Raw genomic sequence first — 26,011 nt, forward strand, 5'->3', positions numbered from 1 at the left:
TTTCCTGGTTATTCCGGTTCAACGGGGTTTAACACAGTTGGACTAAAATTTCTCTGGCAATCCAACTCCGGATAAGACTATAAATAAGAGTCATTTTCAAGTCCAGTTAGCGGTCGAACCAGTCAGATCGTTCGGTCCGATTATCACAACACTGTCTTCTACGACAAGACTAACACATAAAGCTTCAACATATTCTTCGAGAAGATAATTCTTGTGCTGACTTTTTAGCAAAGCATAGGATCTCAAATGATCATAATATCTTGATTTTTGATTCTTTCATGGAAGAACTCACAAACGCTATGAAAGTTTCATTTTCCGGATGTTAGCGCCTATTTTTTTTTCTTTTCCTCATTCTACCAAAAGAATATTAAGCATACGCGGATTTCTCATATTTTGCGAAAAATTATCATATGCATGAATGAATTCAAAGATGTAGTCCTGGTTCATTAATTCTATTTTTTTTCTTCATTTCAGTTTTTTAACACTGTTGGAACATGTGACTTATTTGATATGACATGGTTTGAAAAAGATATATGAAAAAAATAAAAATAAACGGGGAACTAATATAATAACGAAAATAGATATGTATTGAAATGGAAAAGAAAGAAGGATAAAAATAAGGAAAATCATAAACTAAGAGATTTGATAGATGGTTGGAATGGTATTGATATCTTTTCATTTATTATTAATCAATCAACTTGTTGGTCCTGCGTCTATCTGAATCTTATTCTTGGTATAGATTGATTGAACTTTCTCATTTTTAAATCAATATATCTCTATCAAATATGTTGTGCTCAATTTATAAGTTTTAAATTTTAATGAAGTCAAGGGCATGCTGATGCCATCGCTGACGCACAGACCAATAAACTCTACCTAAAATGGTGTCTACTCAATTAACTAACACTAGGGTTGTTAGCATGATAATCTGTTATCCCAAACCTGTCATCAATCCAATTCCTAATCAACCATAGTATTTAATTTTTTTTCATAATATGATTGATTTGTGATAGACTTTGGGACAATAAATCTTTGTCCGGGTTATTAGCATATGAAGATCACATGTACTCATTCATGTCCTAATTGATATCTCAAGCTAATGAGAAGCCTTCATTCATTTATAAAAGAAAATTATAAAAACAAAAATTAATATTTTTATATTATTTTATAAAATTTGATTCATTCAGGACATATTGACAAGAAAATTATTGAACAGATGATCCTCCATTCCAAGCTCTACACAGGAGACTAGAGATAGATAATCAATAAAAAACAATATGAAAAAATAAAATAAAATAATACTTTTATTATTTAAATATAATGAGAACACTTTTATTTTTAATATAAATGTAAAAAGAATAACTTTCTCTCCCATATGTGAGAGAACTCTTTCCGGGTCCCGCTCCTCCCAAAAAATGTAAATTTCCAAATTTCCAAATGAACTAAGTGAATAAGTGTGACTGTAAACAAATGAACTAAGTGAATACCAAATTTCCAAATGGTATGTTCCAAAATCAGATAGACCAAACTTTAATTTTGTATTATAGAAACATTGCAAAAATGGCAAAAAGTTGCTCATAATAATAATTTTTTTTAATCAATTACAATGAACATAGTGTAAACTCGCCCAAAACATAAACTACAAGCACAATATATGGCAAAAATTGCACCATAATTTTAGGTACATAAATATGGAATCAGATAAGTACTTTCAAACAAAACATTCTATTAACAGCAACCACGTGAAAATACCTCTCGGAGATTGTGCAAATGCATTTCTTTAAAGTTTGCATAATTGTTAAGAATTATTGTCTAGTACTCTCAAGTCTCATCTACCAACACTTGACCTTTCAGGAATAATGTGATAATGTAATGTGTCAAGAGCAAATAAATTTATACAAAGCATTTATTCAATTTTACTATGATCACTTCTTTATAATAAAAAACATTTTTTTATTTATTCACTAAAGAAAAGGGTTGTATCAATTCTTTTATTGGCCTAGCCTTACCCTTACTTTTTGTGTAATATATTCTTAGCTTCTTGGCTATATATTGTTTATATAATTTGTGGGAAAAGTGTGTTTTAAACTTAGAATATTTTGTATTTGTATTGGTGTGCTGTGAAGTTTAAGTCTCACAATATTGCTTAGAGAAGATTCTTGGCAAGTATGCAAGGTACTTTCAGGGTCAGGTCATGATACACCTTTAAGGATGGTACTCACATAATTTGAAGTATATTACTTCCCAAACTGTCTACAAAAACTGTTGGAAAATAAAAATCTTGAAGGAAGGGAAAGTGAATAATATATATACCCCGTTTTAAGATTTTAGATGTTGAAGTTACTTAGTGTTTTACTCAACTTGTGCATTTTGTTTTTGTACAACTAATTTGACCTTTTTTAATAAAGAATGAGAAAAAAACAATACAGAAAAGGGGTTAATGCTCTATAATTTTCCCAAAATTGTATAATTAGCAAATGGCATTATTGCTTACTCTTCATGGTAAAAAGAAGTAATATTATTATGGATTTTTCTAATGTATCATATGCATATTCTAAATTATTCAAGAAGGACAGGTTGATATTGGATTAATTTTATAAATGGGCCAATTACTAAAATATCAACATACTATTTAAGGCGAATTAAAATTTGTCATTGGCCAAACCTTATTATCATAATTGGTTCTCTTTGATACTTGTTACTTCTCTATGTGCATTTGTAATTTTCTTCATCATTGTGTTTGTGTCTTTGTGGTATGCTTATTTATCTTGCTGCTATTTGCAGCTAAAAGTAGTATTTAAGGGCTGTGTTACCCTGAACTCATGACTCTATCATCTATTTGTGATATCCAGAGTAATTAACCAAAAAGCATAAGCTCTCAAGTAAAACACATAATGTGCTTTGCATCTTTAAAAGATTAGAGGTGTGTAATCCATCAAGCCCCAGTTTATTTATTACTTCATACTATACTTTTTTTCCAGAAAATGTTAGTATTTATTGTGAGCGAGATTTGAACCTCTATTCTTTAGACCTTCCACTTTAGTCATTTGACCACCTTATAACTCCCGCTTCATATTATACTTAAATTTGGATTTTTATTATTATTTCAGATATGAAACATGTAGAATGTAAAATGTACAAGCCAAGCTTCTCCCATAAGGTGTAACCAATAACAATTATTTGATAGTATTTATTAGAATATGTAAAGTTGAAGCCACACAAACATGTTAAGCCTAGACTAAAAGAAAAAAAATAAAAAGCCATAAGAATGTGCATGTCTATAAAGACCATGTTCAATGTGCTAAAGTGGTTGCTTCACAACCATCATGCACACAAGCCAAGACATCTTTGTAATCCCTTGAAATGGTGAAAGAATCATAAACATTTCCATCCCTGCTTTTCTTGTACTCAAATAGTAGAGATGAATGATCAAATGCTGTCAATTTAACAAAGCCCCAGTCATAGTCTCTATAAATACTCCAAAATGGTGTTATGTCACTGAATTTTGATAAGTGGCTTCCTCCCCCTCCAACAACAACATGAATTGTTCCTTCCACAGTGCCAGAATAATGAGATTTTTCTGAATTCACACATTGATTCTGCATATATATTGGTTTATCAGAAAATTAACATTAGCATATAATATAAGTCATAGCAAGCTAGTCAGTGTAGCATAGGAATAAGTAAGAACAGAGATACGTTGCCTCAGATTCTGTCTCATAGGCTGTCCCGTGTCCATAATGATAAAGCAAAAACAATAGTAATGATGAAATTTTATAATTTTTAATTGACATGTTATGTTTTCATTGGCGGCGCGGAACAACGTATAATGAATGAGCAACCATCTATAGATCATCTCAATAATTTTGAAAAGGAAGAAAACCAAGCTGAGTAATGCATACAATGAATGAAGTAAATGATGGCATATTTGGCTATTGTATATACCTGATAAATGGGGCATGACCTTTCATAGTTATGGACATGGCCATAAAATGCAAGGTCTACTTTATATTTCTGCCAAAGTTTCTGCAAACTTTCTCTTCCCATGGGCTCTTCAAATGAACCCTCCATTCCATAAAAATAATCAGACGAATATCCAAGCACGCGATGAGCAGCAAAGATCAACCAAGGTTGTTTTTGTCTGTCTACTGTTGCGAGGCAATGCTCAATGAATTTGTACTGTTCAGATCCTTCTCTCAAGTCATGTTCAGAGTCAGCTATACAAAAGCGAAACATGCCGTAATCTGATGTATACCTGCATATTCATATTGAATCTCAATTATTTTACTTTACTGTACCATATATATATATATATATGTTATTAGAATTACAAACTTACATTTTTTGTTTGCAACTTAGAATCATGCATGTTAGGAACTTAGGATACTACAACATATTTATGTCATGAGTCAATCTACAAAAGCTCTCACTTATTTGATGTTAAATGTCACCATGTACAGCTTCATATGTTATAACCAATTGTAAAGTTCAAATATAGATAATGAATAGGATTAATTGTTTCATGAATGTCAATTTACCAAAAGTTGGCTCTGTTCTCAGCAGGAACATAAAACATGGTCTGAGCCAAAACTCCACATTCGCCACCCGAATCCATAGTATCATAAAAGGATCCTGTGTTGGGCCAGTCGCGTTCGTGATTACCACTGCAGAATGGGTACACAATTATTCTTCAATCTTCAATATATCAGTAATACATTATAAATCTAATTTACATATCAAGAGAAGAATATATTGATAGTATGACAAACCTGGCAGTCATATATGGCACTCTTGATGCAATTGGTTCCACTTGAGCTGTGAATTGGTCCCACTGGGATATGTATCCATTTGCATATGTAGTATCTCCTATGTGGTAAACAATGTCAATGTTTTCTATATCCTTGATGAGCTGGTCAGTGGTGTTAAGTGAACCAGGTTGATAGTTGCTATACTCATTTGAACCATCGCGCTCGCCCTGAAATTTTTTCGAAGAAAAGTAAAATATTTTCCTCATCATGAATCATGCTCAATAGTTAATCAAATAAATGAAGTTTCATAGCTAGAATTTCAATGAAATGATGACATTTTCTGAAGTAGCTTTGAAACAAAGCCTAAATTGGTAAATTCCTTGATATCTAATTGAAGGGTAAAGAAAACATTAAACACTTAAATCAGATTCTTACTTTGTTCTTACATATAATGTTCTCCATCCTAAAGAAAGGTTCACAAAATCTTCTTTATCTTATATAAATTTTACTTTGAATTAACAAATATTACCTTTCCCATGTCACCAAATACAATAACACGTTGCAATGAGTCTTGACCAGGATAAGGTGATGATTTGAATGAATATTGCTTGCTCCAAATATATGTATCATCAAGTAACAGATGCCCTAGTCTGTATGTATACCTGAAAAATATATTTGAAGTAAAGGCTTAGAACAAAGTTCATTTGATTGTAAACATAAATAGGTATTTAAATGCATACTCCATATTTGGCCAGAGATTTTTAAGGAAACTTGTGTGTATGAAACCCGGGTCACGCCAACCAACAGTTGAAGCCGGAGAACCTGTGTAGCAAAAGAATCATATTATGCATCATAGCCATGGAAGAGACTACTATCAATTTGTCTTGAAAATAGTTAGCTTTCAAATGAATACAAAAAAATGACAATCTTTTATGCGGCAGATTCTAAGTTTTCGACATATCGCATAATTCAGGGGCACGAGGAAGTAGTGGCTTGCCATGAAATGTTATAAATTGTATACAAAACATTGGAAACAATATTAGATGGAAATTTCAATCAGGTAATGCATTACTAGCAATGGATTAATATACTTCTGCTAACTAAAAACCTCCTTTAAGGTTAGATTTTCAGTTGTCTTTCTTATGATTAAAGGAGTATTTAGATGATGCATTATATGGACAATTTTAGAAGGGACTTGGAAGAGTAAGGTAGGTGCATATAAATCATGTGATTTTAGTTTACTCAGTTGTAAGGTAATTAAGTGCTCTTAGCCAGGGTTCAATTACAGAATTCCAATAAAAAATACTAACTGGATCAGAATATGTATGCAATAAAAAGTCAACATGGTGCCATAGTAAGCAGATTAAATAGACCATACCACACAGGCTGTTACGGCTAATTGTCAGTGTCCCAGCAGGAGATAGAGCAGGACTTTTTCCCGTAAGACTCCACTCGACGAATGGTGTTGATTCATTTATGTTATATCCGCTTGTCCATGTAATTGTCATCTGCACAAACAAACCCAACAACACTGAAATCAGTGTATAGTTCTAAAAGTGATTCCACAATAATTGAAAAACAGATTGTGTCTAATGATATCTTTTCGTAATATTATTATCATTGGTGAGAGGGGATTCAAGTTTATTAACTCTATAGATCATGTGTGTCTTAGGATACTTGTTCATTTTAAGTTGATGCTTCATATAAAAAAACTGCATCACTGAATTAAAGTCATAATAGGACAAATAAAAGTAATGGATACTATTACATGGGAGAGCATAGCATCAATGAACTAAAAGCTTGAATATAAACTTACTTCATCCCAAGACTTTCCTAGAGCAAGGCGAGGATACAGAGGCGCATTAGGATTCGCAAATGATATGGAATTTGAAATTGCCACAAGTTTAGGCTGCAATGTTCAATCATATGGTTACTAGTCAGCATAGAATACAATGAATGAAGATAGACTGAAAGATAAAAAAAAATCAGCTACTCACGTTGTAAATTCCGCCTGAAAATAGTGCAAAGGAGAAATCTGCGCGTTGATTGATCAATTGGAAGCTCAAAGAAGTCTTTCCCGTCGTTGAATTTACAAACTTGTACTGGTACAAGCAATCAAATAAATCATATGAGTAATGCTGCACTTTGAAGTAGTTAATCCTATACAAAAGAAAAGACCATAACTTATCTCAATCATATAGATATTCACTACACTAACCTTTATTGGGGCTGAGCATATGAAAGGACCCTGTTCTTTTCGGTCACTTCCTGGCCAACAGGTTGATGAACTGCCATTGAAAAAGAATACTTTCATTTATTAACACTAATTTGATGTGCATGATTTAGAAGAAAAAATTAGACTTGAAAATATCAGTCATTAGATAATTGACTAGTAAACTTAGGTGTATTTACGAGTTGAGTTTTGGAGGGAAATGATGAAAAAGAAAGGCTTCAAAGCTATTTCACAAGTATATTTCATGGCTACCAAGTCTTCTCTTTCCCTTCCCTCTCCTCAGAAATTCAACACACTAACATACACTTAGTGTATTGAGTTTTATGCAATATTCATTAGAAAGAGATGTACATACTCAAATTTCGCTGGAGAGAAAACCCCTACAAAATCACCTCCAGAAGGAGATGGATAATCAAGATCTACAGTAACCCATTCAGTATCTTCACCCTGAAATCATGTATATAAATAAAACATTAAAAACTGCACATAGCAATTAACTAAAATACCACATAGATTAAACTATAAGAACTTTTGTTTTTGTAGTCTAAAACACTCAGAAGTCACATTGTACTCATTAATCTGAGTCTAGCCGAGAAGACCCATTAAGGAATAAAGATTTCCAGACACAATATCGAAGTATTATACAAACTATCTTTTTAATTTCTGAACATGCAATGTAACACTTTTTCTTCTATCAAATAAATGTTATAGCTTAAATGGGGTTAGTTGAAGGGAAGAGTAGTTATTGAATGATGTTACCATAGCACCGAGAACAGAAGGGGATGCAGTAATGGAAGCATTGCTCTGAAGAGAAAAGACAGCTTTGTGAATAGCAATCTTAGACAATGGTTGTTCTCCATGACCAAAAACTACGTTTGAGTTGATGAAGCATGCTATTACTATAACAATTATGTTGCATAAAATGTATCTAATAATAGAACCTACTATCTCCATTGTTGTTTTGTTCAGAATGTTCTATGTAGTTTTGTTAGCAAGAGTTCACTATAAATAGGTTTCTTATGGATATGATATGCTATTTGGAATCCATAACTATTCTACGAGTTTATCACTTAATTTCCCTCTCTTATCACTAATTTTACTCTATCTTATCATTTATCACTAAATTTCCCTCTCTTAAATACTAAGATATGCTTACTTAATCTTCACACGTATGAGCATTTTATATTTCAAAATGCAAACTATTAATTATCTACATATTTTAGGGAAATAACAACTTCAATTTTAGGGGGAAAATGTATGTATTGATATGATATGAATTTTATATATTATCGTTGTAGCATCTACTATTTATATTTAATTATTATGAGTATCATTAACATTTAAATATAAATAATATAAATTAATGATAAATAATCTAATAAATATCTATAAATACATTCTATAAATATTAAGTCCCAATTTTATATGTAAGGGCTAGTGATTGACATATGCCATTAGAAAAATTCCAAGCACTTCGGTGATTGGTTTTTGTTGGAAGACCAAATTCAAGTGAAACGTTTTATTAACTACTAATTTTTTTAAAGACCTAGGGTGGAAATTTTCAAGTTGGTCTTTTACCGTCAACTTAATTCTACTCCTACTATATAAGTTTACGAATGGACCTATAATAAACACAGCTCATGCAAAGGTCTATTTGCAACTTTCTTATTTTAAAAAATTTGTATTAATAATAGAGAAAAATATATATTTCACCTAAACTATAACAATTTTTTTATAACTCATCTTCAATCATTATATATTAATTATTATTGATTTTTCGAAAAAGTAATATAGATAAATAATCTATTAGTAGTGTACATAAATAATATTTAGGAGTGAGTATGAGCTAGGTTGGACTGGTAAGGTTTGTCTTTTACTCCGTCCTAAATATTGATGTAGTTATTTTTTAACCCGATCTCGACCCTAGACTCGAAGCTAATCCGACCCTAATTATCGATCAGGTTAGTTTTTGAACTCAAAACTGATCCGATTAAATATAAGACATACATCTCTTAGATAAAACATTCTCAATATTTTACTTATTATTATGGATATATAAATTAACATATGAAATGATGTATATATATTTTGTTAATCTTGTGTATATAATGAAAAAATTAGAGAATCAATGATATTTTTGACAAAATGTTATTACTTTGCATACAATTTAATAGAGATATATAGAAACATGAGGAGTGAGTAATCATGAGACGTATCAGATTAAATCATGTTTGTCCTCAGCCTGACCCTAAAAATTGTTCGGGTCTAATTTTTGAACATGAACCCAGCACTAGACCTATGAGATTGACTCTATTAGGCTCGATCATGATCGGACCAAACTATGTGAGTGGATAGGGTCGAGTCCTACTCACCTTAATAATAACATTGATGGTACTACATGCAACTAAAGGTGTGCAAATGGACACCTTAATTTGTTTAAACTAAATATGTATGCTACCTACAACTCTACAAGTAAAATTTTTTTGCAAACGACATGACATGTTTCGTAAAACATAGTCATTCTCAAACAAAGAATTTTGATATAAATTTTAAGAGAGACAACTATATTTAATTATAATTTATAACTAAAATTAATTGAGTAACAAAAATATAAAGAAGCATGTATGATTAGATCAGATGAAACATTTATCTATTTCTTTTTCAATATAAATAACTACAATATCTACTAGAAATTCGTATTCTATCTTATTACTTAATTTTGTTTGGTTATCTTCGTTGCTAAAAATGTTATTTATGTAGTAATTAAACCACAATAGCTAAAATAAAATGAATAATTAGATAAAACAATATATAATTAACGACATATGGTTGAAAATTTTATAAACTTGAATGACTAATGACACTAAGAACAAAATTTTAAAATTGACATCCCAAACTAATCTTTTCTTGTTCATTGAAATTCATAGGATAAAATTTTTAGACAAAAAATACATGTATTATCAATATTAATTGACTTATAAGGATCCTTAGAGTATATATTATCAATATATACATAATATTTTTCATCAAATGTAAAATCCTTCCAAATTCAAATGAAATCATATTATTATAAGCAATATCAACATCCCCGGGAGCGCTGAGCAGCTACCAATATATTATTAGAGAATAAGATTACAAACCCTAGCACACCCATGAGCTCACCTGCCCATGAGGTGTTTCCATTTGATGCTTATATCTGGTGCACATTACAACAAGGGACATGAGTCCAATATATAACATTGATACTTTACTCTATTCTAATACTAGGCAATGTGAGACTTTATATAATAATATATTTCAAACAATCCCAACAATCTCCACCTTGATTGAAATAGACAAATATCTCGCTCATTAGGAAATGTACACAAGAATCTCCATCTTAGCGAATATATGACTTCACCTTGTTTAATGTCTAATTCTCTTTAACTACTCCCCTACAGCATAGATCTTATGAGTATCTTTAACGATGTTACCAAGAGCCTAGCTCTCCAAGCTTGTAGTGCAGCTTCCCGTACCGCCATCAAATGGAACGCGCCGCCTAGCAACCTATTGCTAAGAAGTCTTTCGATATATTGGAACCTCTATACAAAAGTTCACCAACAATCATTCTCTTCAATACTCAATCAAATTGAACCTTGAAGCTTCCATGGAAAGCCTCAACCGCTACCACCATTGTCTACTTCGACAATCCTAGTTCAAAAGAACTATCATACTCCACCATAAGGAGTATACCCACAACACACACTATGCGTCAATGCTAACTAATGCCTGTGTCACATCCTTGCATCCAAGCTAATGCCCATGTCACACCTTTGCATCTTTACCACTGCTCGTGTTACAACTTGCATCAAAGCCAATGCCCATGTCACACTCTACATCAGTCAACCATCGCCCTTGTGCTTTTGTGGATCTGCTAACAATTAATATCTTTCACTATGACGTCTCACACACGCCATTACAATATTCTCTTTATCATCTCCAATGAGAACATTCTCTCAACATCTAGAGAGATATTGTCAACATCTCTCTCTAGTTCAAACTCAACACTATGAGTCCCTATCTCCACCTTGATCCTAACCCAATACACGAACTTGTGGGGTTTTGGATCAACACATACATCGCCCACACCACAATTCCGCCATGTTTCCTCCTCCTTCTACTCATCTACTCTATCTTTGCCATTACTGTTGACGCACCATGTCTAGCCATCACGCCTTCACCCTCTTTAGCCATTATCTGACGTCTTCACCCTCTTTAGCCATTATCTGACGTCTGGGTTAAGAGCCATCTATCAATTGGCTCTGATACCAATTGGTGGTGCAGCCGAAGTAATCGTTACGCAGCGTTGGCCACAAGCAATCAAATAATGTGCATAGAATAAATAGAAGAGAAGAAACAAGAGAATATGTTAACGGGGTTCGGCAAATTGTGCCTACGTCTACGGGAGCGCTGAGCGGCTACCAAGATATTATTAGAGAATAAGGATTACAAACCCTAGCACACTCATTGACCCACCTGCCCATAGAGTGTTTCTATTTGATGCTTATATCTGGTGCACATTACACCAAGGGACCTGAGTCCAATATATAATATTGATATTCTACTCTATTTTGATAGTAGACAATGTGGGTCTAATACATATGTATTTCAAGCATTCCCAACAAGCATCGCACAAGTTACAATATATTTATTTATTAAGATACAAATTACAGAAATATGTGAGCTTCAATAAAGTATCACCATATAAGGACATCATTTGAGTGTAGGTAAAGAAAGTACATCTCTTATTCCAAAAAAGTGAGTCGATCTATATATCAATTTTTATAATTTAAAAGTTCAATAATTAGATAATCAACTGACATATTTTTTGGACAATAAATATACTATAATAGTTAAAAAGGTAAAAGAAAATGTATTTTAATAAAATTTGTAAAAATTCCGGGGGCTGTTGCCCCCACCTGTCCCACTAAAGCTTCGCCACGGCTCTTGTTGAACAATTTTATATTATTTTGGATATGCAATTTAAGTAATTTCATGATCATTTCTCCGAAATAAAAACTCAGTTGCTTCTTTATAAATTTTATTCGAGTCTAATCAATTTGTTATCTAGTTTTGATATGACAAAACTGACAAAGTTTTACTCACATGATATTTGTTCAATTAATTTAGCAATGTTTGATAATCAATTTGAGACTTACATCACTAAAATGTGTGTTAGTATTGAATTTATTTCTTTAAAAGGAATCAATAATTTTTTAAATAAGTTGTTTCAAAATCAAAGACATATTATTTACTCATTAACTTATCTTATTTTGAAATTAACAATGATTTTATCTATTATGACAATAACTGTTGAAATAGTCTTTTTAACTATGAAAATTGTGAAATATATAACTTATTTGATTATATATATTTAGTTTTTTTTATTTTAATATTAATGTTTTCATCACTTTATATATAATAATATTTATTATTTTAATTTTTAACACACATTTTGCTTTCTAATCTTAGATCGGTCACTCAGAACTCTTAATAATAATATTCAGTTGTTTTTTTAGGATGACTATGTAGTTATTCAAAATTTTACAATTTCTCTCTATTAAAAGAACATATTAAAACATATCTTTTTTTACGAAACTGTTTTCGTTATTTATGAAACATATTCTTCAAGGTCAGTTTACCTTTTCTATGTAGTAGGTTTATCTATGGGCTCATAAAACGCAAAAAGAGTGAACTAATTGCACCGTTATCTTGAATTTATATGCCAGTTTATGAGTTTAATTTAATTTAGTAACATTTAGAGTCACTATATATATAATATATATGCATATATTTATTGCCCACAGTATCCTGATTTCTTACTTCTCTAAAAACCTTGTCATAACTCATACAATATCTTTATTTAACCCAAGTTCTTTTTCCATGAAAATCTTGATTAGTTGATTCCATAATGAATCGTGGTTGTTAATTAGAGGACATAGATTGATTTGGTTTCAAAGCAATCACACATTAGGGTTATAAAGCAAAGTCAAGCACATACCATTTTCAAAACCTATCTGAAATTTACTTTATAAACAAACTATCCCCATTCAAAAAACAATGTCATCATCCATTTATCATGTTCTATTATCACTTCTTTGCTTTATGCTACAACAATCTTCCCTTGCAATCAAACAGGCAAGTTCTATAATAACAAGCTTCCTCTATTGTAATTTATATCATATATATTATGGTTGCTATTGTTGTTGAATGTTTAAACATGGCTTAATAATCACCAATGTTTTGTTTTGTTAGTCATATGTTGTATACCTAGGATCACATTCTTTTGGTCAAAATGCTGAGTCTGTTGCAAACTCTCATTATGATTTACTTGGACCATACGTTGGAGGGTATATATTTTAACCTAAAGTCTAAGAAAATTTATGCTGATAAAATCATTATGAACTAATGCAATGTATTTTCTTATAAAGCATTGAGAAAGCCAAAGAAGCAATCTTTTACTCTTATAATAGACATGTCAATGGCTTTGCTGCAATACTAGATGAAGATGAAGCAGCAAAGATTGCAGGTATGTATAATTCAAATTCATGCATCTGTCTAAAATTCATGCAACATTTATGGATATTTTATTAAGAGAAAAACACAGTGTAAAAGTTTTTTATATTATCACTCTATTATCCATCATTCATTTTTTAATATCGTTGACTTTTAAATAAAAGTAATGCAAATAAATGATACATAATATATGATATACTGATTGTGTATAAATCTTTATACTGTTACTGTTATTGCATAGATATTAACTCTTTTATTAGATTTGGTCATTCACTTGTATTTTGGTACTGATGTTTCTTTGTTAGTGCAGAACATTCGAGTGTAGTATCAATTTTTGTAAACAAAAAACGAGAATTGCACACAACCCACTCATGGCAATTTCTTGAATTAGAGAGAAATGGTGCAATTCCAAGTAGCTCAATATGGAGGAAGACAATGGGTGAAAATATCATTGTTGGAAATATAGACAGTGGTAATGAAGGAGGAAGAATTTATTTTTTCCCTTCTTCTTTTCAAGATATTGTTTTAACTATTTAATATGTTATTTTGCTAATATTTTTTATTATTTAGTAATTCATATCTTTAGGGTGATTATATATAGGTATTTTATTCTATGTCTAGCTGAAACCAACACATAAAATATGAGTGGGGTGGGTGGATTTGTGGGTTTAACTTGAAATAATATGACCTTAATCCTTTTAGGTATTAGCTTTTGACCTCTTCAAAAAAATTCAGATTACCGATTAATGAAAGGAATCACTGCAATAACAGTAATTTATACTAAAAATTACATATTTTCAAGTAAGTGTATGCTTGCAAATTGATTATCGGAAGGGAATAAAAATTACATGAAATATATTTGTGATATGATTCTCATGGATGGATATTTGCTATCCTAAAATAGTGTACTATTCCAAGTGCAAAATAATTAATTATTAAAATTTTAACTTAAATATATTTTTTTCATCCAATTACAAATAGTGGCACATGGAGTAGTAAGATAGCAAATCTGCTCCCCATTTTCAGACTTTTCATTTTTTTTACTTCTTATCTAAAACCAACTGCACTTTAAGAACAAAACTTTGGAAACTAGTTTTTTAAGAGTAAAGTTTTTCTTATCATTTAATGAAACTGTATTCGTATAAAATGGCACATTAAATATTTGATTAAGTTATAATATCCCAATATCAGTTGAGCTATACCATCAATGGTTAAAACAATTAATATTAAAAAAAATTAGGGCAAGATTTTAAAATAAGTACACAAGAAAGTAGCTAGCAACTCAATAAACTTATATAAAACCAGCAAGTAGCCAATAATGTAGTTTTGAATTAAGGTAGTGAAGCTATCAACTTATTCATTTATTTTCCATTATGTATAATTTATTTCCTCGCTCTAATAACTTGCTTTTGTCTTCTGATTAATCTCCCCATATCTAATAGTCACACTATTAAACTCCCACCTTTTTGTTGCTTTTGTTAATATTTGATATATACATGATGCTTTTAAAGTTTTGAATGCTCTTCAATGATTGTTATTTATAATTTCATTTCTAGTATCCACCTTTTTTTATTTATTTATTGATGCTTAGACTTGTAACAGGTGTTTGGCCTGAGTCAAAGAGTTTTAGTGATGAAGGGATAGGACCAGTTCCAACAAAGTGGCATGGAACCTGTCAAACTGATACTAAGAATCTAGATAAATTTCAATGCAACAGGTTTAATCTCTACCCTCCTGCTAATTCCTCCAAACCATACCTTAAGAAACATATTAAAAATATTTTACTTTTCCAGTACAACCTTCTATATTTTTGGTAAATGATCATTTTAAGTAAACATTTATCTATATTAATATTATTTTTTGTATAAATAAAGTATCTTTTCACTTAAAGTGTATATGTCCTCTAACAAGTGAATACATCTGGCTCCAAGAAAACAAAATTCTAACTTTTTGGCATATTTAGGAATCTAATATATTCTTATATAATTAGACCAACAACAAATTATTTCTATATTCATTTTTACATTTATTTAACAACTATCTATCATATAGTTATTATTATAAAGTTGTTGTAAAAAGATATGTGAAGAAAATAAAAATAGTATGAGAAGATCATTAGTAAATATCCCTATATCTCTACTCATACTTTTTTTCCTGTATAAATATTCTCTAATTAATTCCTTGATACTCCTATTTAGCAAATTTTCACAACATGTAGGAAGCTTATTGGGGCAAGATATTTTTCTCAAGGATATGAAGCAAGTGATGAATATAAAGAAGTAAATAACACAACAGATTTGCATTTGAATACAGCACGTGACTATGAAAGTCATGGTACACATACTCTATCAACTGCTGGTGGTAATTTTGTTCCTGGTGCAAGTGTATTTGGCAATGGAAATGGAACTGCAAGTGGTGGTGCACCAAAATCACATGTTGCAACATATAAGGTTTGTTGGGGACCTGATACATCATGTTATGATGCAGACATTTTAGCTGCTTTTGATGCTGCCATAGGTGATGGTGTTGATGTTCTTTCTATATCATTGGGTGGTGGAGATGGAGACCCAGACTATTTTCAAAGTGGTATTTCCATAGGGTCATTCCATGCAGTTTCAAAAGGTATAATTGTAGTGGCTGCTGCTGGAAATTATGGGCCAGATCTTAAAACTGTTAGAAATGTGGAACCATGGACACTCACAGTTGGTGCTACCACAATTGATAGAGAGTTCAATAATTATATTACCCTTGGTGATGGTCAAGTCTTCAAGGTATATTAATCGTTTATCTTACTTTATCACAATTGAAGTCCTTAAATTTACCATTTTATCAGAACTTGTGTTAGGGTTATAATATACTAGCGCGTCGACATACATTCTTGTATTCGTTAACTCACATTCGTGTTGTTTGAGATTGGGTGTAAATTTTTTACATATACCAATGAAAAACATGTGCCTAACATAATGTCAATTTCAAATTGTATATGAATGAAACGTAATATCCCTATTGATATAAAAGAAACTTTTATGGGCAAATTCGTAGCATAGAAATTATACATGAATGATCTTTAGTCATGTTTTGCTTTTATATAATAGTATATTGGCAAATTCTAAATATAGAAATTATACTCGTTCAATTATCTAAACACCTTTTATTTTGTTTATTTCCAGGGACCAAGTCTTTCTGAATCTGGCTTACCATCTAATGAGTTATACCCTTTGATAAATTCCTTAGATGCTATAGCTAAAAATGCAACAGCTCAAGATGCGTAAGTATAACTATAACAAGATTTTCTAGACTAACTTAAAAGTTTCTCTTATGGTTATTCTCTTAACATCTTCTAAATTATTGCAGAATTCAATGCCAATATGGATCTCTTGATCCTAAGAAAGCCCATGGAAAAATATTGTTCTGTATTGCTAATCATGGTGAATATACAATTGACCAAGGTGTAGAAGCTGTTCGTGTAGGAGCTGCTGGAATAATTTTGGCTGACTATGACTTTTCATGGACTTCAATTTTACTTGAACCTCATGTGCTTCCTGCTTCACATGTTAACTATACAGATGGAAATAACATTTTAACTTATATCAAACACACCAAGTAATTTTCTCTTCCCCATGTTTAAGTAATTTCCTATTCCCCATTTTGGCCTATTTATAAGATTTTAAAATCGTGATGTTAAAGTACAATAAGTCACGGTTGCAAAGCCATATTAAATGATCAAAGGCAACAATTTTCAACTTTTCATATGGGCAACAGTTAGTTTTAAACTATTGGTGTTAATGATAAAGGAAAATCATTGCCTATTTTATTTAGCAGACAATGGTTTTAAAAAAGTGTTGTGGAAAGCCAAAAAACCGTGACCTAAAAAACAGTCAACGCCTCAAACTAACACAGTTGCAAAACCGTTGCCTATGACAAAGAGAACGGTTTTTCTAAATTTGACAGCAGTTTCCGACAGTTGATGTAAATAAAAAATGTTGTAGTGTAGTTTGAAGCCAAAATTGGGCTTAATCATAAAATGATAGCATTCTATATTTCGCATATTTGATGCAGGTCTCCTGTTGCAACAATTTCAAGAGTGAAAACAGAATTGGGTATAAAGCCAAGTCCATTAATAGCTACATTTTCATCAAGGGGTCCTAATTACATGGAGCCAGCAATCCTCAAGGTTTATTATTTGTTATGAAGATTACCCTTTGTTTGATATCAAATATAAGTGATGGAGTAATAGTAATTTTTGTTCTGCATTTCAGCCTGATATCACTGCACCAGGAAATGATATCATTGCTGCTTATTCTGAAGCCGCACCTCCGTTAAGTGGAACACTTGATCAACGTCGAACGCCTTTCATGATTCTTTCCGGTACTTCAATGGCATGTCCTCATGTTTCTGGCATTGCTGCGTTACTCAAAGTAGTCCATCCTGATTGGAGTCCAGCCGCTATTAAATCTGCAATCATGACCACAGGTATTAAGGAGTTTTGAATGAAAAAAAGTGGCTGAAATGATGAGTGAGTTAGGCCAAAAAGTTCAATAACAAAACAAAGTTCAATAGAAGAATTTTCTTGAACTAAAGATGAAATGCACTTCTAATATTATGCCATTCAATTTCTTACATCATCATAATACAAAACTTCCATTCCTTTTGCAGCCATAGTAGAAGATAACACCGGAGGGCCAATTCTGGATTCATCACTAAAAAAGGCAACTCCATTTGACTACGGTGCAGGGCAGATTAGACCTAACAATGCAGTGAATCCTGGACTTGTATATGACTTAGACACTACTGATTATTTGAACTTCTTATGCGGTCGCGGTTACAATAGTTCCACCATTAAGTTGTTCTACAAGGAGCCTTATACTTGTCCCGAGTCATTCAATTTAGCAGATTTCAATTACCCATCAATCACAATCATTAACTTAGACTCAGAACATCCTCGAAGTGTTACTCGTACCCTTACCAATGTTGGACCTCCAAGCACATATAAAGTACTCATCAATGAACATCGACAAGTTGAAACTTTGGTTGAGCCTAACATTTTGATCTTTAAGGAAAAGGGTGAAAAAAAGAAATTTAAAGTTACATTTAAATTGAGGCCACCACTTAAAGAGGACCAAAGTCATTATTTCTTTGGGAGGTTGGATTGGACTAATGGAAAACACCATGTTAGAAGTCCTTTTGTAGTTCAGAATCCAAATGCATGAAGTTTAAGTTGATGGTGCTTTTACCTACCAATAATTTAAAGGCTTCTTTTTACATATTCTGAAAATAGAGAAGGTATTACAATGCAGGAATTCATAGTTCATCACTTTACAGTTATTCATTAAAATAAAGTCTGAATTTAGAGTTTCTGGGAGATTCGATTCCATATAATATATCTATTGAAACCCAAAGAAATATGATTGACTCTTATATAAAAGTAATATATATGAAATATGAGTGTAAAAAAATCAACCTAACATCATAACAGCATATACATGTTAAATCAGCCATGTCCATATCTAATCTTCATTTTATGGCATCTTTAAACAGTATAATTCCCTCTCTCTTAATAAAGATTGATAGATATTGAAGTGTATGGTTTTTTCTGTTATTTCATTTAGAAAGATTGTGATTGGTTTGTTAATTCTGTACTAAGAAACACTTCTGTGAAAGTTTGTATCCCATACTAAAAGACCCTGCCAATAACATATTACTTTGTCAGAACAAAATAGTCTTCTCTGTGGATTGTGCTTTCAACATTTAGCTTAAGAGACATGGATTATTTTAAGAAATTTACTATCCATTTTCCAATTATGGTAGTTTTGGTTTTCGTTTGGTGTAGAAACTAAAATTAGATGTATAAGATCATAGTTCCTATAATCTATTTATCAATGACACCAATACAAGAGTTTTGCTATACTCTACTACAAACTCTTCCTAGTAATAAAGAAGAATGTATTAAATAAAAATGTAAGTAGAGGGTTTATCAATTTCTCCTATAAGAATGCCATACTTTAATATGATCCCTCTAACAAGTATGCAGCTAGAGTAGCATCTTTTCAATGGTTTTAAGTAGATGGAGAATGAACGGTAGATGATACAATGACAGTGTAAAAAACTCTTACACGGACATTGTAAAAGTTTTTTACACTGTCATTGCATTATCTACCGTTCATTCTCTATCTTCATTGACTCTTCATAAAAAAGTAATCAAAATGAAGGGGGCGATGCACTGATTGTGTATACATCTTTGCACTGTCAGTGCATAAATATTACACTCTTTAACTAATTATGCATGCAGTTTTACCATGCCAATTTACTATCCTAATCAATTTTCTGTTCAGGTTTTTTGCTGTGATTACATTGAATGTCTTGCAACTGCTAAAAATTATTAATTTTTTTTCTTCAAGTGGCTAACCAACTTCTGCAGCAATAATTAAAGAAAATTGAATTAGTAACTCTGATATAATGCTTAGAAAAAAGATTGAGTCACATAGTTTCCTTTAAATCATTCATGAGGCCATGCCTTTATTGACATTCTACCAAGGTTGTCAAATGGTCATTTTCCATCCACAATATAAAATTCCCAGAGTGATGTTGCCATTACCAATTAACAAATATGGTGATGATGATGCCATTGGAATGCTTCACCTCAAAAGTCTCATTTTCTAACTTGTTCTTTACCTCAATTCAAAGAGTTGAGAATCAAAGTTAGGTTCAAATGTTGATCAAGGTTTAGTCTGAAAACCAGTAGTTAGAAAAATATAACTCCAGAGATATATGTTTAAAGTGCAAACTATAGTTACCTAAGCGGTATTAGTACATGATTTACTTAGGTGTAGAGTTTGTCACTTTTGACATTAATTTTATGACGAATCTGGTACGTAGTACGGAGAGTAAATGATATAATTGTGTATATATGGTGCAAACCATGGTTAAAGCATGAGAAAGATAGCATATCACCATTTCATCAAATACTATTCAAGAGCATTGATGTTGTCACTGTTGGTTTAATCATCTAATTTATTTTTATTTCTTTAAATTTCTTTAGTACTTAACCATTAGATTCACAGCTTCACTAAGAGATGTCATCTCAATGAGTTTGGCTAGACTAAGTCTTCATTTCACAACATATCTTTGCTTTTCTTCATCTTTTTCCCTCATTATTCTTTTTCTGGTGGCTTCTTTTTGTCACATTAATTAGTGCTTAATAGAATTCACCAAGATTTCAATTAGATTGGCTTCATTTTTCTAGCCACCTCTTCTCCTTTTGTTTGTGGCCATTTTTTTAGTCCAATTCTATGATCTTTGCATGATCACCTTATCTTTCAGAACCCATTTCTGAGAAGTCTTTTGTACATATAAATCTGTGTTTTCTTTGCCATTGTTGTACCTAAGATTTTCCAGGTATTGTGCACTGAAAAAACAAATATTTTATGTTTTGGTAAGTGGTGTGAACTAATATTACCATGAGAACAAACAGAAAGGAGCATATAGGGTCTGAGATAGTGGTCAAAATTCAAGGGTTATAGAGGTGAGGGTAGTAGGGGTTGGGATGGGTTAAACATGGGTTCGCCCATCCCTAAATATTGATCGGGTCAATTTTTGAACCCGAACCCTTCCTTAATTCCCTAATTAGGATGAGACGTGTGAAGGACGGTTCCAAAATAAGACGGGTCAAGATAGTAACGGGTCCGGGTTCGAAAAGACAAAATGAAAAACATATTTTTATTCTCAAATCTTTAAGGACGCACAATCAAAATTATCACAATATGTATATAAACTCGATTAAAACTTGCATCCCACATACATTAGTATATAAACTATAAACCGTAAATTGTATCCTTCAAACTAAAAACTATCACAATCAAATGACTAAAAATGATAGAAGATATTGAAAATTTCAGAATAATTTAAACTGTCAAGTGTCAACATAAGTTGAAGTGGTCTTGTAAATGATAAAAAACACATGAAAACTGATATGACAATAACATACCAATAGTAAAAAATTCACACAAAAATGAATAAATAACTAGTTATTAACTGAAAAATGAAATTTAAATTAGAATTCACACAAAGTACATAAAAACTAAAATTTAACTGGTTTTCTATCGATTAAGATTCATGATTGTATGCTCATCTTTAACTCCTTGTGACTTGGAAATCTACGTCGCCACCTCTATAAGAAAAATAGTAAAAATTATATAATGTATATTTTTAATTGAATTAATCAAATAGTAAACAATGAAAAAAGAGTAAGAAATAAGGATGACATGATAATTGGTGTAGACTTATAGATATTTGAGTTATATGGGCTGAACATAATGAGTATTCATATGTACTTATTCAAATATTATGAATATATAACTATAAGGCGAGTCGGGTGATCCGGACATAGACCTGAACTCATCTTTTTTTACCACGAGTCCGTTCCTTTTAATCGTTCCCTTCCGTTTTTTTTTGTTCTTGTTTGTTACTTGTAATACAAGTGCTAAAACTTGATTAATTCTAAACCCTATGTTTGGTAACATATCAGGAAATGGTAGAAAATGAAGCCAGACTCACAGAATGTTCCTGTGGACCTATACACAGATTAGTAACAGAGAATCCTAAATCAAACTGATACGAAATATATGTAGTAGGGAGTTATCTCATGTAATAGGGAGTATAATAGCTTAAGTTTTCTTTTTTGGTAGTTGACAGTTATGACAGTTAAAACTGTTAGTTATAAATAGCAAGTTTTAATTGTTTTGGAATTAACCAATTTTCAATAACAAAAACTGAATTCTTCATGTATCTTCTTCTTCATCTTGAATAAAATTCTCTCGGGATCATTCATTCAACAAGAATCCCCTGTGTTCTTCCCTAATTTCTTCGAATTAACCCTAATTTCCTAGAAATTCTACTTCTTCTCTATCAATTGGTATCAGATTAGGTCTTTCCTCGGCAACACGCAATTATGGCAGATTCAACAAGAAGTCAAGCATCATTCAGAGAGGTTGAGGAACGGTTAGAATCCAGAATGTCAGCAAAAATTGAATCAAAAATGATGGAACTAGCGAATTCGATTTAGAAATCTTTGAATGACTCCTTGAAGGTGACGATGGAAGAATTAATGAAAAACTCATTGGATGGAACGGATGATTCAGTTCGTTCCAGAGTTGGACCTTCGGGTGAGAGACGACCTCCTTCGCATTATGCTTGTGGCACACGCTTATCCCGAATTGATTTTCCCCGTTTTAATGGAGATAACGTCAAACAATGGGTGTATCAATGCGAAACGTATTTCTTGATTGATGGTACCCCTGAGGAAGTCAAGGTCAAATTGGCAGTAGTACACTTTGAAGGAAGAGCCTTGCAATGGCATCATGCCTTTGTCAAGTCTCTGTGGACGAGTTCTTGGCCATTGTGGGGAGAGTATGTGAAATTGTTGATTGATAGGTTTGGGGAGGTGTGTGATGATCCTATGGCCGAGCTTATGAACTTAAGACAAAAAGGATCAGTGGCTGAGTTTTATGAGGCATTTGATGCGATTATCACCAGGTTGGAACTATCCGAGGAGTACACACTCAGTTGTTTTTTAGGGGGATTGAAGTAGGAGGTCCAAATGATGGTGCATATGCTTCAGCCTCAGTCAGTTAGGAAAGCATTTTCATTAGCAAAATTGTATGAGGCATCCCAGAGTCATAGCCCCTGGCTGCAATTCCCAAGCAGGAGCAATAAAGCCACGGGTTTTCCCAAACAGAGTGCTCAGGTCAAACCTACACTACCAGCTGAGGCAACAATGGAGTTAGTGCCATAAAAGCCCAGAGTTAACAGAAGTTTGACTCCTGCATTTATGAACGAGAGAAGGGCAAAAGGGTTGTGCTATTTTTGTGATACCCCATACACGCCGGAGCATAACTTGTCCCATAAGAAACTACAGATTCATGTGATGGAAGTTGAGCATAGTGATACTGATGACAGTGAGGTTGCCAACAGAGAGACAAGGGATGAGGTTAGAAATTTGGGTGATCCACTTATCTCGGTGAATGCTCTGACTGGCATGGCTAGTTTTAGAACAATGCGGGTCACAGGGCACTACAATAAGAAACCTCTGCATATTCTTATTGATAGTGGTAGTACTCACAATTTCCTTGATATTCAGAAGGCTAGATCTTTGGGGTGTGCTATTGATCAATTGGAACCTCTAATGGTAACTGTGGCTGATGGCACTAAATTGCAAATTTCAGCAGTGGTTAAGGACTTTTCTTAGAGAATTCAACATACCAATTTCACCTCAGATGTGATGTTGATCCCATTGGGATGTTGTGATGTTGTGTTGGGGATAGAATGGCTGGTTACTCTGGGAGACATCACCTGGAATTTCGATAGACTGACTATGGATTTTGTGATTCAAGGCAGAAGACATGTGCTAAAAGGTTTTTCTAATGGTGGTATCAAAACTATAAGGAAGCAACAATTGCATAAGGTCTTGACAGAAGGACAGGTTCCCTATCCCTTTGGTGGAGGATCTTATGGATGAACTTCATGGCTCAACCGTTTTTTTCAAGCTTGATCTTCGAGCTGGCTATCATCAGGTTCGAATGCACCCTGCAGATATTCAGAAAACTGCCTTCAGGACACATGCAGGCCATTATGAATACTTAGTCATGCCCTTTGGCTTGACAAATGCCCCTACAACATTCCAAGGTCTCATGAATGCCATTTTTAATCAATTACTTAGGAACTTCTTGCTAGTTTTTTTTTGATGATATCCTCATCTATAGCAAATCCTTGAAGGAACACCTTGATCATCTCAGACGAGTATTGTTGCTTATGAAGGAAAACAGTCTGTTTGCAAAAAAATCCAAATGCTTTTTTGGAGTTTCAAGGGTGGAGTATTTAGGCCATTTTATTTCAGAGGAAGGGGTTGCTACAGATCCTGCAAAGCTGATTGCAGTCAAAGATTGGCCTCTACCTCAGTCACTAAAACAGTTGAGGGGTTTCTTGGGGTTAGCTGGTTATTACAGAAGATTTGTCAAGGGGTATGGGGGAGTAGCCAAACCTCTGACTGACATGCTCAAGAAAGACAACTTCTGCTGGTCAACAGAAGCAAAAACTGCCTTCCTTCATCTCAAACAACTCCTTATATCAGCACCTGTCCTTGCTATGCCAGATTTTTCTAAGGTATTTGTGGTTGAGGTAGATGCTTCAGGAACAGGGTTGGGTGTTGTGTTGATGCAGGATCATCACCCCATAGCCTATATCAGTAGAGCATTGAGTCTACAACAACAATCTTTGTCTACTTATGAAAAAGAATTGATGGCAGTGGTCTTTGCTGTGCAGAAATGGAGGCATTACTTGCTCAATAGGCATTTTATAATCAAGACTGATCATAGCAGTCTCAAATACATGCTTGATCAGAGGTTAACAACTACTTTCCAACAGAAATGGTTAGTCAAGCTTATGGAGTTTGATTTCACGATTGAGTATAGGCAAGACAAGGATAATGTAGCAGCTGATGCACTTTCAAGGGTGGACACTTGCAATGCTCTTGTGGTGCACAAAGTGGACTCGGGTTTGGTAGATAGGATTAAACTATCTTGGGAGCAAGATGCTAGTTTGATGACTTTGAAGGAGCAACTTTTGCATAATCCTTCCTCTCACAAGCATTACACTTGGATGCATAGTGAGCTACGCAGGAAGGGTAAATTGGTTGTTGGCAATGATGCTCAATTAAAGGAAGATATCTTGACTTGGTTACATACCACTGTTGTGGGTGGCCACTCTGGCAGGCATGCTACAACTCAAAGAATCAAGGCTGTGGTATTCTGGAAAGGGTTGAATAGAGATGTCAAGGTCTTCATCATTCGATGTCCTACTTGTCAGCAATGTAAATATGAGACAACTGCTTCACCAGAGTTGCTTCAACCACTACCTATTCCAGGTCATGTATGGCAACACATAACTATGAATTTCATTGAAGGTTTGCCTTTATCAGCAGGAAAGCAGGTTATCTTTGTAGTGGTTGATAGGTTAAGCAAGGCTGCTCATTTCATGGCCTTAGCTCACCCTTACACTGCTGCTAATGTGGCTCAATCCTTCTTGGATAATGTCTTCAAGCTACATGGGTTTCCTGACTCAATTACAAGTGATAGGGATCCTGTTTTCATCAGCAACTTTTGGCAGGATTTGTTTACATTACAAGAAGTCCAATTACAACTATCTTCATCTTACCATCCTCAAACTGATGGCCAAACTGAGGTGGTGAATAGGTGCTTAGAAACATATCTGCGGTGTATGTGTTCTGATACTCCTCAACAGTGGATGCATTGGCTATCTTTGGCTGAATGGTGGTACAATACCACATTTCACACTTCAATCCAAGCCACTCCTTATGAGGTCGTGTATGGACAACCACCACCAATTTGTCTTCCTTATTTGCCTGGTGGTTCTACTGTTGAATTGGTGGACAGAAGTTTAAATAAAAGGGAGGAGATGCTGCGAG

General features: G+C 32.9%; 2 protein-coding genes across 2 annotated transcripts; one reads left to right on the forward strand and one right to left on the reverse strand.

Annotated features, from left to right (window-relative positions):
* On the reverse strand, positions 3,167-7,934 carry LOC109342803 (probable inactive purple acid phosphatase 27). The gene is made up of 12 exons (XM_019580811.1): positions 7,738-7,934; positions 7,334-7,425; positions 6,964-7,033; positions 6,743-6,847; positions 6,562-6,654; positions 6,124-6,253; positions 5,486-5,567; positions 5,275-5,407; positions 4,767-4,972; positions 4,536-4,661; positions 3,943-4,252; positions 3,167-3,596 (listed from the first exon to the last, which is right to left on the reverse strand). The coding sequence occupies exons 1-12, from the start codon at positions 7,930-7,932 to the stop codon at positions 3,291-3,293; spliced, it is 1,848 nt and encodes a 615-aa protein (XP_019436356.1). The 5' UTR covers positions 7,933-7,934; the 3' UTR covers positions 3,167-3,290.
* LOC109325370 (subtilisin-like protease SBT5.4) lies at positions 13,078-18,798 on the forward strand. The gene is made up of 11 exons (XM_019557733.1): positions 13,078-13,155; positions 13,273-13,367; positions 13,449-13,546; positions 13,844-14,005; positions 15,136-15,250; positions 15,752-16,304; positions 16,704-16,801; positions 16,882-17,136; positions 17,593-17,707; positions 17,793-18,006; positions 18,190-18,798. Exons 1-11 carry the CDS (start codon positions 13,078-13,080, stop codon positions 18,741-18,743), a joined length of 2,337 nt encoding a protein of 778 aa, XP_019413278.1. The 3' UTR covers positions 18,744-18,798.

Source organism: Lupinus angustifolius, chromosome LG01, assembly GCF_001865875.1.
Source record: "Lupinus angustifolius cultivar Tanjil chromosome LG01, LupAngTanjil_v1.0, whole genome shotgun sequence".
Taxonomy (NCBI): Eukaryota; Viridiplantae; Streptophyta; class Magnoliopsida; order Fabales; family Fabaceae; genus Lupinus; species Lupinus angustifolius.

Coding starts and splice junctions, on each gene's coding strand:
- LOC109342803 (XM_019580811.1), bottom strand. CDS start 7,932: ATGGAGATAGTAGGTTCTATTATTAGATACATTTTATGCAACATAATT. Junction 6,848..6,963: donor TATGCTCAGCCCCAATAAAG/GTTAGTGTAGTG, acceptor TGCTTGTACCAG/TACAAGTTTGTAAATTCAAC. Junction 4,973..5,274: donor TATTTGGTGACATGGGAAAG/GTAATATTTGTT, acceptor AAAAAATTTCAG/GGCGAGCGCGATGGTTCAAA.
- LOC109325370 (XM_019557733.1), top strand. CDS start 13,078: ATGTCATCATCCATTTATCATGTTCTATTATCACTTCTTTGCTTTATG. Junction 13,156..13,272: donor CTTCCCTTGCAATCAAACAG/GCAAGTTCTATA, acceptor TTGTTTTGTTAG/TCATATGTTGTATACCTAGG. Junction 18,007..18,189: donor ATCTGCAATCATGACCACAG/GTATTAAGGAGT, acceptor TTCCTTTTGCAG/CCATAGTAGAAGATAACACC.